Source organism: Labeo rohita, chromosome 8, assembly GCF_022985175.1.
Source record: "Labeo rohita strain BAU-BD-2019 chromosome 8, IGBB_LRoh.1.0, whole genome shotgun sequence".
Classification (NCBI taxonomy): domain Eukaryota; kingdom Metazoa; phylum Chordata; class Actinopteri; order Cypriniformes; family Cyprinidae; genus Labeo; species Labeo rohita.
In genome coordinates this window covers 36044795-36059444 of record NC_066876.1, presented here as the reverse complement: position 1 = coordinate 36059444, position 14650 = coordinate 36044795, and the positions used below count along the sequence as shown (strand labels likewise).

At 39.8% G+C, this 14650-nt stretch overlaps 2 protein-coding genes across 3 annotated transcripts; one reads left to right on the top strand and one right to left on the bottom strand.

Moving 5' to 3' along the window:
• Positions 1-3525: 3525 nt before the first annotated feature.
• neflb (neurofilament light chain b) lies at positions 3526-6956 on the top strand. Of its 2 annotated transcripts, XM_051117142.1 has the most exons (5): positions 3526-5324; positions 5437-5561; positions 5690-5963; positions 6015-6057; positions 6251-6956. In XM_051117142.1, the coding sequence occupies exons 1-5, from the start codon at positions 4299-4301 to the stop codon at positions 6493-6495; spliced, it is 1713 nt and encodes a 570-aa protein (XP_050973099.1). In that variant the 5' UTR covers positions 3526-4298; the 3' UTR covers positions 6496-6956. The 2 variants fall into 2 exon arrangements, with proteins under 2 accessions (XP_050973099.1, XP_050973098.1); XM_051117141.1 differs by having other exon boundaries at positions 3527-5324; positions 5690-6057.
• A 3457-nt stretch (positions 6957-10413) lies between these two features.
• nefmb (neurofilament medium chain b) lies at positions 10414-14209 on the bottom strand. Its single transcript, XM_051117140.1, has 3 exons — positions 12969-14209; positions 12131-12255; positions 10414-12054 (listed from the first exon to the last, which is right to left on the bottom strand). Exons 1-3 carry the CDS (start codon positions 13971-13973, stop codon positions 10947-10949), a joined length of 2238 nt encoding a protein of 745 aa, XP_050973097.1. The 5' UTR covers positions 13974-14209; the 3' UTR covers positions 10414-10946.
• Positions 14210-14650: the final 441 nt, after the last annotated feature.

The window sequence follows — 14650 nt, the reverse complement described above, 5'->3', positions numbered from 1 at the left end:
ACTTCACATTTTGTTTTTATATATTACTAGTGAGGATTAGTTATTGTGAATAATTGCAAACACATTTGGCACTGTTTTTTTTTTTTTAATGTTATTTTTGGCATTAGTTTGTGCACAATAATAATTAAAATAATAAAAGTTGTCTTAATTCAAGGTCCTCAAGGCTGCTTTTAAGACTCTTAAAAGCAGTAACCATGTTCTTTTCTTGATGTAATAATGCTTGAATTTGTTTCTGCTCAGACTAAGCTTTGACAACGACATTAAGAATGTTCAATAAACACATTTTAAATATCACTTAGTCTCTTGCCTCTTGCATCACAAATTATTGTATATGTCTCTTTTGGCTGAAATATTCTTTTAAGTCGCTGTTGTCAACTGTCGTGAGACAGTGTAAGCAAACGCAGCTTCAAAAAGAAAGCCCAAAACAAGCCCAATATTATTTGATTACTTATTTTCATCAATATTACATATTAAACAAAAGCCACTTTTATACTTTTATATTTGAAAAGCAAAAACAGTTTGAAAAGCAAAAACAGAAGTTACAAAAGGTTACAAAAGCAGGAGATAAGAGTTCTGGTTCCTTGCTGCTGTCGCCTCTGGCTTGACCATTTTTTTTTTTTTTTTTTTTTTTTTTAAAAACCATATCGTATACTATTTGAACTGAACTGAGCTAGATAATGACATCATTGAATCCAGTGATGAACTGCCTTTGCCTGAAAATTGAGTGTTCACTGTTGCCCTTTTGCATCACTGATGCACCATTCCTTATTCAATACTGTACTGCCCCTTTGTCACAATTCTGTATTGTTAAAAGCGGTATACAAATAAAGGTGACTTGACTTGACTTGACACTCCACTTATCTCCAATCACCTGCGAGCAGAATAAGATTGGAGAGATGGAAAAGGACGAAAATCAAGAGCTTTAAGCTGCAGCATAGCCACATATTTATAGCCTAACAAAATGTATTTGAACCAAATGTTTATACTATTAGTTTTATATTAAAAGGTCTACTTGTTTTTTTTTTTTTTTTTTTTATTTACTATAGCCCATGATAATTAAAAAAAAAGCTTACCTTATAAAAGAATGTCATCCCTTTTTAAGCATCACAAGCCTTCCTGTGTTTTTATGTCACAAACACAACTCTGCCTAGCATTCATTTGCGAATCGCTTCCTGTGCATTTTTGGATTTTGAAACATTTCTAGTGTCAAGAAGTGCAGATAAATGCATAAATAGGAGTACTCACTGATCAATCAATCAATCAATCAATCAACATTTATTTACATAGCACATTTAAAACAACACCAGTTGACCAAAGTGCTTTACGTGTCTAAAAATGACCCAAACAGACACAATACACAATATCCATCACTGTTTAATGTCCCAAAAGCTAGGGGCAACTATGCCACAGAGCGAAGGTGTGTTTTCAACACTGATTTAAAACAGTCTAATGAGTCACATGATCTAATGTGCAATGGGAGACTATTCCAAAGACATGGGGCTGCCACAGAAAAGGCTCACGTTTTGCTTTACGCTCAGGGGTGGCAATGAATTCATTTTGCACCACAGAAAGGAGTTACATTCTGTGGCTTCCTTCAAACTGATTTTAAGTGCTGTTTGTGTAGTTAAAACACAGTGCTTCCAAAATATTATCAGAGTTTAAGGCTTCTTTATATTTCCTTTAGGATGAGTGACTCTGGGGCCTGTACCATGAAGCTGGTTTAGCCAGCTACCCAGGTAAGTTTCAGTTTAGTTTGTGCCAACTCTGGATTTTAGGTACCATGAAAGTGGTTTGGCTTTTAGAGGCATTTATCGCCATAGTAACTGCTGTGGGGCAGGTTATGTTCTGGTTTAGAGCTCTCAAACTTAGATTTGACCAATCAGCTTTAAGCAAAGTGACACATCTCTGACACAAGTCACTCCCCCAGTTTCTCTTGCTCCAAATTAAATTTTTAAAGATAAAATTGTCTTCTAGAGAAGATTATTTATTATATCATTATTATAATCATTATACCATTAATCCACTACACAAGTCAGTTTAGTTTAATAATTGTTAAGCATTTATTTTAAATCAATATAAATATATAAAGATAATCCGCAATATAAGTTTTAGAATCAACAGCTTTAAACATGATTACATATGAGCTTAGATTTTTGAGTTTTTTTTTTTAACAACTAACTTTCACTTGCGCTGAAATGGCAAAATGTTTTCTTTAAGTTGTCCTCTTTTATGGATAGATTGTTTCATCTTGCTGTGTAAATGTTCTTAAATTCTTATATTTGTGACCCTGGACCACAAAAGCAGTCTTAAGTAGCACTTAAGCAATAGCCAACAATACTGTATGGGTCAAAATTATCAATTCTTCTTTTGTGCCAAAAATCATAAGGATATTAAGTAAATCTGTTCCATGAAGATATTTTGTCAATTTCCTACCGTAAATTTACCAAAACTTAATTTTTGATTAGTAATATGCATTGCAAAGAACTTCATTTGAACAACTTTAAAGGTAATTTTCTCAATATTTTGATTATTTTGCACCCTCAGATTCCAGATTTTCAAATAGTTGTGTCTCAGCCAAATATTGTCCTATCGTAACTGAAAGCTGATTTATTCAGATGTATAAATCTCAGTTTTAAAAATGACCCTTGACTGGTTTTGTGGTCCAGGGTCACATTTTTCAGTCTTTTAATCTTTGGCAGTGATCGCACTGACTATCTCATGAGAAGTGAATTGCAGTTTCAAGGCATGTAATTGGCTGTTCATTACTGATGTCACACTTTCATGTGCACATGCTCCATAAACTCAGGATCAAAGCCTGAGTTGACAGAGAAAGTCGATGATCAGCATCATGGTACCAAAAAAAGTTGGACTGGATCCATCAACTGGAATCCAGTAAGCCTGAGATTGTTCAGCCATGATCATGATCCAAGCCTCGGATGTTGAAGAATCACTCACACCAAAACAAAACAGACATTCTGACAAAGAATGCACATTTCAAAATGTTTTTTTTTGTGTGTGTGTGTGTGTGTGTTTTTGAAAGGCACTATAGGAATGGACGCCATTTGTAGGGATCTTCCAAACGAAAGTAAACAACTGAATCTCTTCACAAAGGGCCCTTCCAGAAGTCTGTTAGTGAAGGAAACATGCAGTGGTCACTTCAAGGAAGTAATTTCGTCAGCTTTTCACAGGCAAGCACTTTTGGGATAGACGTTAATTTAAAAGAACTATTTTACTTAACACCAGTATTATATCTGAAGTAATTGTAATATTTTGTATAAACACAAGAGTATATTTATTCATTTTCTGAATATTTATGCTCTTTGTTTGTACATTTAAGATACTGTGAAATAGCAATATCTTAAATTTCATTATTTTATTTGTTGGTTTTATGTATAATTAGTATAGTGAGCATAGTGAAGCTTACTTCTTCTATTTGGAATTTTGAAATATTCACAAATTTCCTAAATATCTGCAAACATATTATGGCATTTTTATGCTTTATTGTAGTAATTTCACATAAATTTTACATAAAATTACATACAGCACCTTTTCTGTTACACAATATTGTTGATTCCAACTGCAGTTTTCAGATGACTCTTTCAATGACTCTGCATTGTTTCACAGTAATTTAAATGTGATATTATTTCACAATACCTTCAACCGCCACTAGAGAGAAGCATTTACTTGTGTTAGTACTTCTGTTAATGTTTATATGCAGTCTGTAGTAAGATTTGCCTTTAGGGCCCCTGGTGACTGAGAGATTTCAAAAGACTGTGCATCTGAATATACACAATTGCACAGACATTAAAAACACTTTCCTTTACAGCTTCCTTTTTATGAAGGTGAAAATACTATGCATATTTTTCATTTCAGTTCTACAGTCAGTAAAGCCTAAAACTGCTAGAAACTAATACAAAAGGATTTTGTTTTAACAGCTCCGTGTGGCCTGTATCCCCTGATAGAGCTATACAGTGAATCCATACATGATGAATAGTTTTTTCCTCTACAAGCTTTTGAAATCTTTGTCCTCATTGCCCTTTTTGCTGTGCTCACTCTCTCTGTCTTTCTTGCATTGCATTGCCAATCCATTTCTGTAATTTCCTCCTCCACTCTCCGAGAACCCATCCCAGCCCGGACTGGAAGATAATCGATTCATGCTGTCAGTAAAAAGCTCTGCGTCAGAGTCTCGCCGCCTGCTATAAAAGCCCTGCCGGTGCCACTGCATCCTCGCAGACCTCTCTCCACAGCAGCAGCAGCACTGCGGAAACCGTCTCTGCTCTCTTCTCTCTTTAGCAAACATGAGCTCCTTGAGTTACAACCCCTATCTCCCATCTGTGCAGCGGAGAAGGGTGGTGGTGCGCAGCGGGACGCCCTTCACCGGAGGAAGCAGTCGCTCTCGCTCCGTCTACTCGACCTATTCATCCCCATCCCGTGCCTCGGTTCTCTCCTCCACTGCAGGTCTGCATCTTTCTGCTGCATCACCGGATCTGGACCTGAGCCAAGCCACTCAGCTGAGCTCTGAGTTCAAAGCAGTGCGGACGCAGGAGAGGGCTCAACTTCAGGACCTTAATGACCGCTTTGCCGGCTTCATTGAGCGCGTGCATGGCCTGGAGCAACAGAACCGTGCCCTGGAGGCAGAGCTGCTCTTGTTGCGCCAGAGGCACTGCGAACCCTCCCGTCTGAGGGGGCTGTACGAGCAAGAGGCGAGGGAGCTCCGTGCAGCAGTAGACGAGGCCCGCAGGGAGCGCCAAGCGGCGCAAGAAAGGCGGGACCGACTGGAAGAGGCGCTCAAGGCCTTGCAGAGCCGCTACGAAGAAGAAGTCCTAGCCCGTGAGGAAGTCGAAAGACGGCTGGTGGATGCCAGGAAGGGGGTGGACAATGCTGCATTGGCCCGAGCTGAGCTCGAAAAACGGGCTGACAATCTTCTGGATGAGCTGGCCTTCCTCAAGAGGCTCCACGAAAGTGAAATCGCCGAGCTCCAAGCCCAAGTCCAATACAGCGCCCAGGTGTCCGTTGAGATGGAAGTGGCCAAACCGGACCTCTCGGTAGCTCTCAGAGACATCCGAGGTCAGTACGAGCGCCTGGCGCAGCAAAACATCCACGCTGCGGAAGAGTGGTTCCGTGGGAAGGTGAGCACCATGGCGGAAGACACGACCAAACACACGGAGAACATCCGCTCCGCTAAAGACGAGGCTGGAGAGTACCGTCGCCTGCTGAAAGCTCGTGACCTGGAGATCGACGCGTGCCAGGGCTTGAACCAAGCACTTGAGCGCCAACTGCAAGAGGTCGAGGAGAAACAGAGCTCAGAGATCGCCGCCCTACAGGTCAGAATGATAATTACATATGCTTAATTTACATTTATTAATCAAAAGCTATATACTGCACTACTGTTGTACACAAAAAGCTAAACTTTTTTTAATACATTTGACTGGACAGGATACCATCAGTGACTTGGAGAATGAGCTAAGGACCATGAAGAGTGAAATGGCCCGTTACCTCAAAGAATATCAGGACCTTCTCAATGTGAAAATGGCCTTGGACATTGAGATTGCTGCTTACAGGTTAGTAATATTATCGTTAGCATATTAGTCAATCGGTACAATACATTTGATTAATTGGCACAATACCCCTCCCATTATTGAATATTTCTTTACATCCTTAAATACAAAGTCTGTTTGCATTCCAACAGGAAGCTTCTGGAAGGAGAAGAAACCCGATTCAACGTGGGCGGCATTGGCGGTATCTCCAGTGTGTTTTCTCCCTCCATCGCCGCCACTCCTTCTTTCGGACGTCCCGTTTTCTCTGTGCAGGCCAGTCTGAGTTCTGGCGCCCCCTATCTTCTGGGAACAAGACTGATGAGCTACTCTGCCACACCAGATGAGATCATCGAATCCAGCAAGGCTCAAGAGGCTGGTGCAAGTCCAGAGGAGGAAGAGGAGGAGGAAGAAGCTGAGAAGGAGGAGGTAGAGGAGGAAGAGGGAGAGAAGGACGAGGAAGAAGAAGAGGGTGAGAAGGAGGAGGAGGAAGAAGAAAAAAAGGAAGAGGAAAAAGAAGAGGGTGAGGATCATTAGTTTTTTATATATTGTATATCTAAATTAAAATAGTTTTTTTCTTCATTTAGTGAAAAAATTGATTATAACTAGATTTCTCATGTATTTAACATATGTAATGTAATCAAAATGCGAAATATGATTGTTGTAGCACCCAGCCCTACTGCAGTGGTGATATTTGTAACTGGTTTCTTTTACAGGTGAAGAAGGAGGTGAAGAGGGAGGAGAGGAAGAAGGTGAGGAAGGAGGAGAACAGGAAGAGGAAGAAGGAAAAGAAGCAGAGGAAGAGGAAGAAGGAAAAGAGGCAGAGGAAGCAAAAGAGGAAGGAGGAGAGGGTGAAGAGGGTGAGGCTGAAGAAAAAGAGGAGGAGGCCGAGAAGGAAGATGCTGGAAAAGGAGAAGATAAAGAGAGTAAAGATGAAAAAGCCAAGCCAAAAGAGAAGTAAACACACCGGACCAAACACCCTGGTGCTATCTGGAGGTGTTCAAACCTCGTGCATTTATCTCACACATGCTGGCATCTTAACAACGACTTCACTGTGTCCTGCTGCCTGATTTCAGATTCAGTTCAAATTAAAAGCAAACCACGATGTACGCAAAACGAGAATTATAAATGCAACCATAGAGATCGGCCCAAGCCAGAGTAGCCTTTGCATGAAGACATGCCTTACGTTTGCGCTTGGCAGGGACGTTGCAATTGCAGGTTTTTTGTGTTGTTTTAATTGTCGTTTTATTCACTAAAATGCAAATGATATTCTTTGAGCATTGTGTCAGTATGCCTTCAGCATTAATCACACTGTCGACTGCCTATGATAACACAAGTGTGCTTAGTATTCAAAATGCCTTAGACCAGATCCTCAAAGAAAGGCTGATTGCCTACCAATAAAAAATTAACAAACCTCCTTAACTTGGTATGTTACTCTGTTGTTGTTAACTGTGTGCAGTATACACTATATGCTATGTGACATGCATAATTCAGCAAGTGGCATCTTATTACTGGTTGCTTTGCATTTTTTGTTAAATTGTGTGAAAAGTAATTGGTCAACAAAAATGTAAAAATTGCTGAAAAGAGGAGAAAGAGTGGCCATCCCAGATATAGATGGGTTTGTTTCTTTATGGGAACAGATTTGGAGAAATGTAGCATTATATCCCTTGCTCACCAACGGATCCTCTGCAGTGAATGGGTGCCTTCAGAATGAGAGTCCAAACAGCTGATAAAAACATCACAATAATCCACAGTAATCCACACCACTCCAGTCCATCAGTTAACATCTTGTGAAATCAAAAGCTACATGTTTGTTACCTTCTAACTATAATATCACTTTCTCCAGTAAAAAAGTCACCTTGTCTGAATCAGGAGAGAAATATGCACAGATCAAACACAGTTTACAATTGAAAACAGTCCTAAACAAATATGTCAGTGAATTTTGATGTGAGAGAACAAGAAGAGATGGACTTTTCACTAGCGGAAGTGTTATTAAGCAAAGGTTTTACATTAAAACATCTTAACAATGGATTTTTTTTTCTTACAAACTTGCATTTTTTCACTTTACAAGATGATAATTGATGAACTGGAGTGGTGTGGATTACTTGTGAATTATCATGATGTTTTTATCAGCTGTTTGGACTCTCATTCTGACGGCACCCATTGACTGTAGAGGGACCACTGGAACTATTGAGCAAGTGATGCAATGCTACATTTCTCCAAATCTATTTCAAGTAAAATTTTCATTTTAGGATAAACTATTGCTTTAAATTCTGAAAAATTGCTTCCTGTTCATTCGTAATGCTGGAAATGAAAGGTTGAGTGCAATGCATTGTGGTATAGGATGTCCCACATAGTGTGGTCTGTTGTTTCCTGCAAATTTTAGGTAATCCATGTATTTAAGGCATACAGAAAATGTGCATACTGCACACAATATATATTGCATACTGCAGAGATAGTACTATTCCAAGCACGGCCCCTGTTCTCAATCAGGTACAATACAACCCACTAAATCTGTTAGTATGCAGCCATCAACTCCAGTACAGCTCTGTGCATTGATTATTTATTCATGACAGCTGTAATCAATATAATGCAAGAAACCCAGAGCTCAGCTAAAGTGATTCACTAGAGTGATGTCATGTGACCATTTTGTGCACAATCAGCACTTTAACAACAGCACAGTGATTCACACATCCATGCATGTATACATGAGGTGAGTGTTGCATAGTGGTTAAAATCTGAACTGTTAAAACTGTAGGTTTAAACTCTATTAGAGTTCATCTGTGCACTAAGTGTATCACCCCAGTTGTGGTCCCAAACCAAACCCAGAGATCAGCACAAATCTGTATTGATTTAACGTTTGCATTGCAGAATTAGTGTTTTTAAGCATGCAAATCCAATTACTGCTCCCTCAGTGACAAATTCAGTTACCTGATGACCCAGAGCTCTTGGCTCAAGCTCTAACAAGCCAGTGCAGCACATGTTCTCCATTATCCTAATTGAGAGCTACACGCTGATGTCTAGTCACACTAATGGAGGGGGATAGAGAGTGGTCTCGTTTGAGAAGAAAAATGTGATTAATGTCCATGCCGTGATGAAACGTTTGTGAGATCAGTCATGCTTCACTATTTCGGTCTAGCTGATATTCCTTGCATTTGCCCATGTAGAAAAAAGGAAGGTTTTATTGCCTACTATTAATCTTAGTTTACGTGTAGAGGACTTTATCTTCCAATGGACGGATAACCTTTTTAAAAACTTGTAATCTTAAGATCTTTATTATGCAGGAAGCATTTAACATACATATATATTTAGGGTTATATGCAGTGTTGCCAAGTCTGCAGTTTTCTGTTGCCGCCATTGCTATGGTTGCTGTGGGTTGTTTTTCATGTCCGTGATATATAGCCCCTGAAATGCACATTTTACTAAGGCAACCCTGCCAAAATTGTATTGTATTGTATTTTACCCGCCTGGACGTTATTTTTACTGGGGAGCCATTGTCAAAATGCGTTTAGGCTAGTTTTGAGGAGCAGTTGGGCGGGGGTTTTGTGAGAACCTGGCAACCCTGGTTATGTGTCACTTTTCCAAGAGGATATTATGTTGATTTTTTATGATAATCTGCAATCTGTGCTATTCAGTTTTAAAATCTTTGGAGTGCAAATGTTTATTAAGAGAAATTAACACTTTTATTCAGCAAGCATGCATTCAATTGATTAAAAGTGACAGTAAAGACATTTATAATGTTGCAAATTTCTATTTCAAATAAATGGCATTTTAAAACTTTTTTAAATCAGAAAAAGCATGGTTTATATTTTAAGTTGGATATTATTTTATATTTTCTGTTTTCACTTTAATTGTAAGTTTGTGGCTTTTCAAATTATTGTCTATTTTTATTCTTTTTTAATTATTGGTTTTAGCTTTAAATATTTTACTTCAAGTTAAACTAAACAAAAATTAAAATGTTGCCTTGACGATAGCTGAAATAAAATAAGTTGTTGTTTTTTTTCCAACATAAATAGTTTTAGTTTACTTTATTAACCATGTTGTTCAACCTTTATAAGAAATGTTTTGTAAGCAGCATATTAGAATGATTTCTGAAGGATCATGTGACACTGAAGACTGGAGTAATGATGCTGAAAATTCAGCTTTGCATCACAGAAATAAATAATATCTTAAAATATTTCAAAAAATGCAGAGTTACATAGATTTGATGTGATAATCTGTGCTATTCGTTTTTTTTTTTAAATCTTTGCACTTTTATTCAGTGAGGATGCATTAAATTGATCAAAAGTGACAGTAAAGACATTTACAATGTTACAGTGTTATTTTCTATTTCAAGTAAATGCCATTTTTAAACCTTGTTTTAATTTCAAAAAAAGTAAGTAAATGTTGAAAAAGCATGGTTTACACAAAAAAATTAAGCATATTTTAAATGAGATATTATTTTATATTTTCTGTTTTATCTTTAATTGTAAATTTTTTTGTATTTTTGTAATTTTTAAGGGTTTTCTTTGGGCTTTTATTTATTGGCTTTAGCTTTAGTTATTTAACTTAGTTAAACTAAACCAAAATAAGAAATACTGCTTTGGCAATAGCTGAGATAAAATAAGTTGAAATGTTTTTGTATTCTGTTATTTTAGTTAACATTTGTTTTATTTCAACAAATATTTTTTGTAATGGTTTTAGTTAACCCTAATAACCCTGTTGTTTTCACCATTTATAAGAAATGTTTCTTGAGCAGCATAGAGTGATTTCTGAAGGATCATGTGACAAGGAACACTATTTTTTAAACAATAAATGCAGCTTTGAAGAGACTATTTCCAAAACACAAAAATCAACCCCAAACTTTTAGACAGCAGTGTGCAGCAGCATAAATTCAAACACACTGGGAGTTTTGTAAGGATTTGATGAGCTTTTATTGATTGAGGTGAGATTGCAAAGAGCAGCACCTTTAGCTTTCACAGTATCATTGTTAACAGCTCTTGTGTTTCATGTTAACAAACCGAGTCTTGTCATTGATTCAGTGCATTATGTCTTAAGGCAAGAAGTATACTAGAAAGACATCATATAATTTTAAATAATGAAATGGAGTTTCAGCTCAGTTTGCGCCTGCGAATGATGATATTATAGCACCATTATTGCCAAACAACTGCTGAAGAACTTGACATGACTGTAAATCTCTCATCATTAGCAGCATAAATGTACTTGCACTTTAATTCGAAGGCGCAATAGTTTCTGTTTCAGACGCGACGGCTCAGCATGGCTCAGTACTGTACGTCCCTCCAGACCACACATGCAAGTCAATCATTACCACGCATGCAATAATTTTTGCTAGCTGAATCAAACGCCATTTGCATCAAATAGAATTATTTCTAACAATTGGTTATAACTAATTCCCTGCCAAAGTCATTTGCATCAGTCTTTTCCTTTGATTTCCTTTGCTTGTGGACTGACCTTCTCCACCTTCTTAGTGACTTTCTTTTTCTCCTGAGGCTTTTCCTCTGGTTTCTTCTCTTTATCTGTGTCAGGTTTGCTCTCCTTGTCTCCATTGGTGATGGTTTCCACTGTTCTGGTTTGGACCTCTTCTTTCGGACTGGCTTCTTCTTTGGCCGGGCTCTTCTGGTCTCCGTTGGGAACAACTTCTTCTTCTTTTTCGTCTTCTTTTTCTTCCTGCTTTTCTTCTACTGGGCTTTCTGGTTTTTCCTTTTCTGGTGATTTCTTCTCGTCTTCTGAATCGCTCTTTTTGTCGCTCTTCTCTGATTCAGCCTTAGTTTCCTCTCCTCCAGACTCGTCTTTCTTTTCTTCATCTCCTTCGGATTTGGTCTCCTCTTTCTCGTCGGCTTTTTCATCAGCTTCTTCTTTCTCCTCCTCATCATCTTTGGTTTCTTCTTTGCTTTCCGCCTCTTGTTCTTCACCACCTTCCTCCTCCTTCTCTTCCTTTACCTCTGCGTCTTTCTCACTGCCGTCTTTCTCACTTCCTTCTTTCTCACTTTCTTCTTTCTCACTGCCTTCTTTCTCGGCTGTTGGAGATTTTTCACCGCTCAGTTCTGTCTCCTCAATCACTTCCACTCGTTGTTCCTCTTCCTCCTCGGCTTCTTCCGCTTCTCCTCCCTCTTCTGCTTCCTCTTCTCCTTCTTTCTCCTCCTCCTCAGCGGCTTCTCCCTCTTCTCCCTCTTCAGCAGTTTCTTCCTCATCTCCTCCTTCTGCCTCTGCCTCTTCCTCTTCTTCGGCCTCAGGAGCAGCAGAAGTCACTTCGGCCTGACTTGCGGCAACGATCTCTTCTTCCTTTTCCTCCTCTTCTTCCTTTTCCTCCTCCTCACCCTCAGCAGCTTCTTCTGCTACTTCTTTAGCAACCTCTGCCAGATCATCATCGAGGTCGCTCTCTCCTTTGGTCTCTTCAATGATCTCCTCCACTATTTTATGCTTGACCTTAGAGGTTTTAGGCTGGCTGTAGGCAAACACAGGGCCTGAAATACTTCCAGAGACGGTACGGAAGCGCGTCTCCTCGCCCTCCAGGAGTTTCCTACATTTGAGAGAGAAAACGTTGTCAGTAATCAAACAAATGGCACGCAGAAGAGCAAAAAGGTGCACAACTCTACCTGTAAGCAGCTATTTCAGCATCAAGTGCCATCTTGACATTAAGCAGATCCTGATATTCCCGAAGATGACGAGCCATTTCCCATTTTGTTCCCTTCAGATCATTTTCCAACTGGTGAATCATTTCCTGTTGAAGCAGATGCGATACATTTATTTACAACTACATTAGATTCAACAAAAAAGTTTTTATGAAGCAACTTGCAATAAACAACTAAATTCTTATTTAGGGTTCAATGTTCTCTTAGTACCCAGTGTAGCACCCCACATCCGTTTTAGGACTTGTTTAATAAATTATACCAAATCTGGCTCAGACTAACCCAGTAGGCCACTAAAACGAAATCCTGCAGTGCTAGTAAAACGTAAGTGTGCGCATTGCTCGTTGCGCATGATTACGCACGCAGTGCGCAAACCACCTGTGAAATAATGGCTGCGTTTCAAGACCGAGTATGCAGCTTTTTTGGGCCATTCTGTGTGTAGCCTCTATTTAGGACGTTAGAATCAGCAAGTAAACACGGGCTACGAACAAAACATCGTTAAACTGCGTAAACGCATCAGAAAGCCATTTTTAAGTCGTTTGCGCAACGCGCAACGGCGCAGTGTTTACATTTACATAATACTGCTAGTGCAGCAGGATTTGTTTTGATTTTGTTTTTCAGATCTGATGCAAATCATAAAACAACGACAGCACATTTGAATTCTTTCGATATATATATATTACATTTTAACAAAAACTGTGCATAAAATACATAGTAATTACGTGTTTTTAGTTAGTTTAATGTTACTGCATTCAATATTTTAAATTAAACTTATAATGTATCAGCTTTTGTTTAGTAAACTGACCTGATAACTGCCAACGTCGGTGTTGTGGCGGTCTTCGATATCATGCAGCTGCCTTTCCAATGAATCTTTGGTGCCACGAAGAGCCTCGAGTTCAATGTTCTTGGCTTGGATCTGACGGCGGTAGTCTGCGATCTCGTCCCGTATGGACTTTATAGCATCCTTGTTGTGTTCCGCGGCGTCCGTCAGCATGGCATAGCGGCACTTGAACACCTCTTCAGCCTGCTGGAGGTTCTTGGAGGAGAGCCCGTCCAGTTGTGCGCGGATCTCCCGGAGCGCGGAGGTGATGTCGGTCTTCTGGAGGTCCCTCATCTCCACCACCGGCACCTGCGCGGCTTGAAGCTGAGCCAGAAGCTCGCTGATCTCCTCCTCGTGGTTCTGCCGCAAGAAGTCCATTTCGTCCACCAGCGCCTGGACTTTCCTTTCCAACTCCAGCTTCATCAGAAGCGAGTCGTCCTTGTCTTTCTTCATGCCCCGGATCGCAGCCTCCATGTGCTCTCTGAGCCTGGCTTCATCTTCGTAGCGCTCTCGGATCCGCTGCAGATCCTCATCCATGTGGTCTGTGTCGAGCATCATCTGCGCCTTCTCCTTGTGGAGCTGCTCCAGGGCGCAGCGCAAGTCTTGGAGCTCGCGGTCGTACGCATCGCTTTGCAGGGACTGCGACAGGTTCTGCTGCTTTAGCGCTTGGATCTCAGCCTCCAGCTGCTTGTTTTGGTCCTCGAGGAAGCGAACCTTGTCGATGTAGCTGGCGAAGCGGTCGTTGAGCCCCTGGAGCTGCTCCTTCTCGTTACTGCGCACCGGGTCTCCATTGAGCGCTGCGCTCAGCTCGAAGCCTTCCGGAGACGCGAGCACGGCGGGGCTGTAGGCAGCCCTGGATGCGGCCACATTTGTGGATCTTTTGAAAGACAGGGGGCTGGTTTTAGCCCACGAGCGCATAGTGGAGGACGGCTGGCGGATAGTCCGTGTCTCCAGACCCCTTCTGCGGGACGAGGTCACTATCATGTCCATAGTGAATGGTGCTTGTGAATAGATGGTGTGGTGAGGGAATGAGTTCTGTCGTTCTGTATTTATACGCCGGCTTACTTTGTCAACGAGGCAGGAGCGGCACCCTCCCCTTGGAAAATCAATGAAGTTGAAGGAGGACGTTGGGACGTTGGGATGTTCAGCAATTCACCTCAATGCCCCAAAATAGTCGAAGTCTTTTAAAATTGTATAAAAGGTGAAGTCAAGAGGCTGTGACTTTCTGCATTATTAAATGCATAAAACATGCATCACGTGTTGTTTAGTGCACTTGCTGCATTTTTTTCACTTGTTTAATCACTTACCTTATTGCAGCTACACTTTATATGCTCACTCAGTTAAACTCTTCATCTACATGTTTAAACACACGTGTAATGCATATGTCAAAAGTCTTGATAAATTGAGATTTTTTTTTAAATATTTTGGAAGAAAAGTGGCTGCATTTATTTGTTAAAAGTACTGTAATATTGTGAAATATTAGTACAGTTTAAAATAGCTGTTTTCTATTTGAATATATTTTAAATGAAATTTATTTCTGTGATCCAAAGCTGAATTTTCAGCATCATTACTACAGTCTTCAGTGTCACATGGTCCTTTAGAAATCATTCTAATATGCTGACTTGCATGCTCAAAAAAATCTTCTGTCTTTCTATAGATTTTATGTG

Excerpts from the sequence above, each read along its gene's own strand:
- neflb (XM_051117141.1), top strand. The coding sequence starts at position 4,299 with ATGAGCTCCTTGAGTTACAACCCCTATCTCCCATCTGTGCAGCGGAGA. Across the intron at positions 5,325-5,436 it reads CAGAGATCGCCGCCCTACAG|GATACCATCAGTGACTTGGA; the intron begins GTCAGAATGATA and ends TTGACTGGACAG. Across the intron at positions 5,562-5,689 it reads ATTGAGATTGCTGCTTACAG|GAAGCTTCTGGAAGGAGAAG; the intron begins GTTAGTAATATT and ends GCATTCCAACAG.
- nefmb (XM_051117140.1), bottom strand. The coding sequence starts at position 13,973 with ATGGACATGATAGTGACCTCGTCCCGCAGAAGGGGTCTGGAGACACGG. Across the intron at positions 12,256-12,968 it reads CCGACGTTGGCAGTTATCAG|GAAATGATTCACCAGTTGGA; the intron begins GTCAGTTTACTA and ends CTGCTTCAACAG. Across the intron at positions 12,055-12,130 it reads GCTGAAATAGCTGCTTACAG|GAAACTCCTGGAGGGCGAGG; the intron begins GTAGAGTTGTGC and ends TCTCAAATGTAG.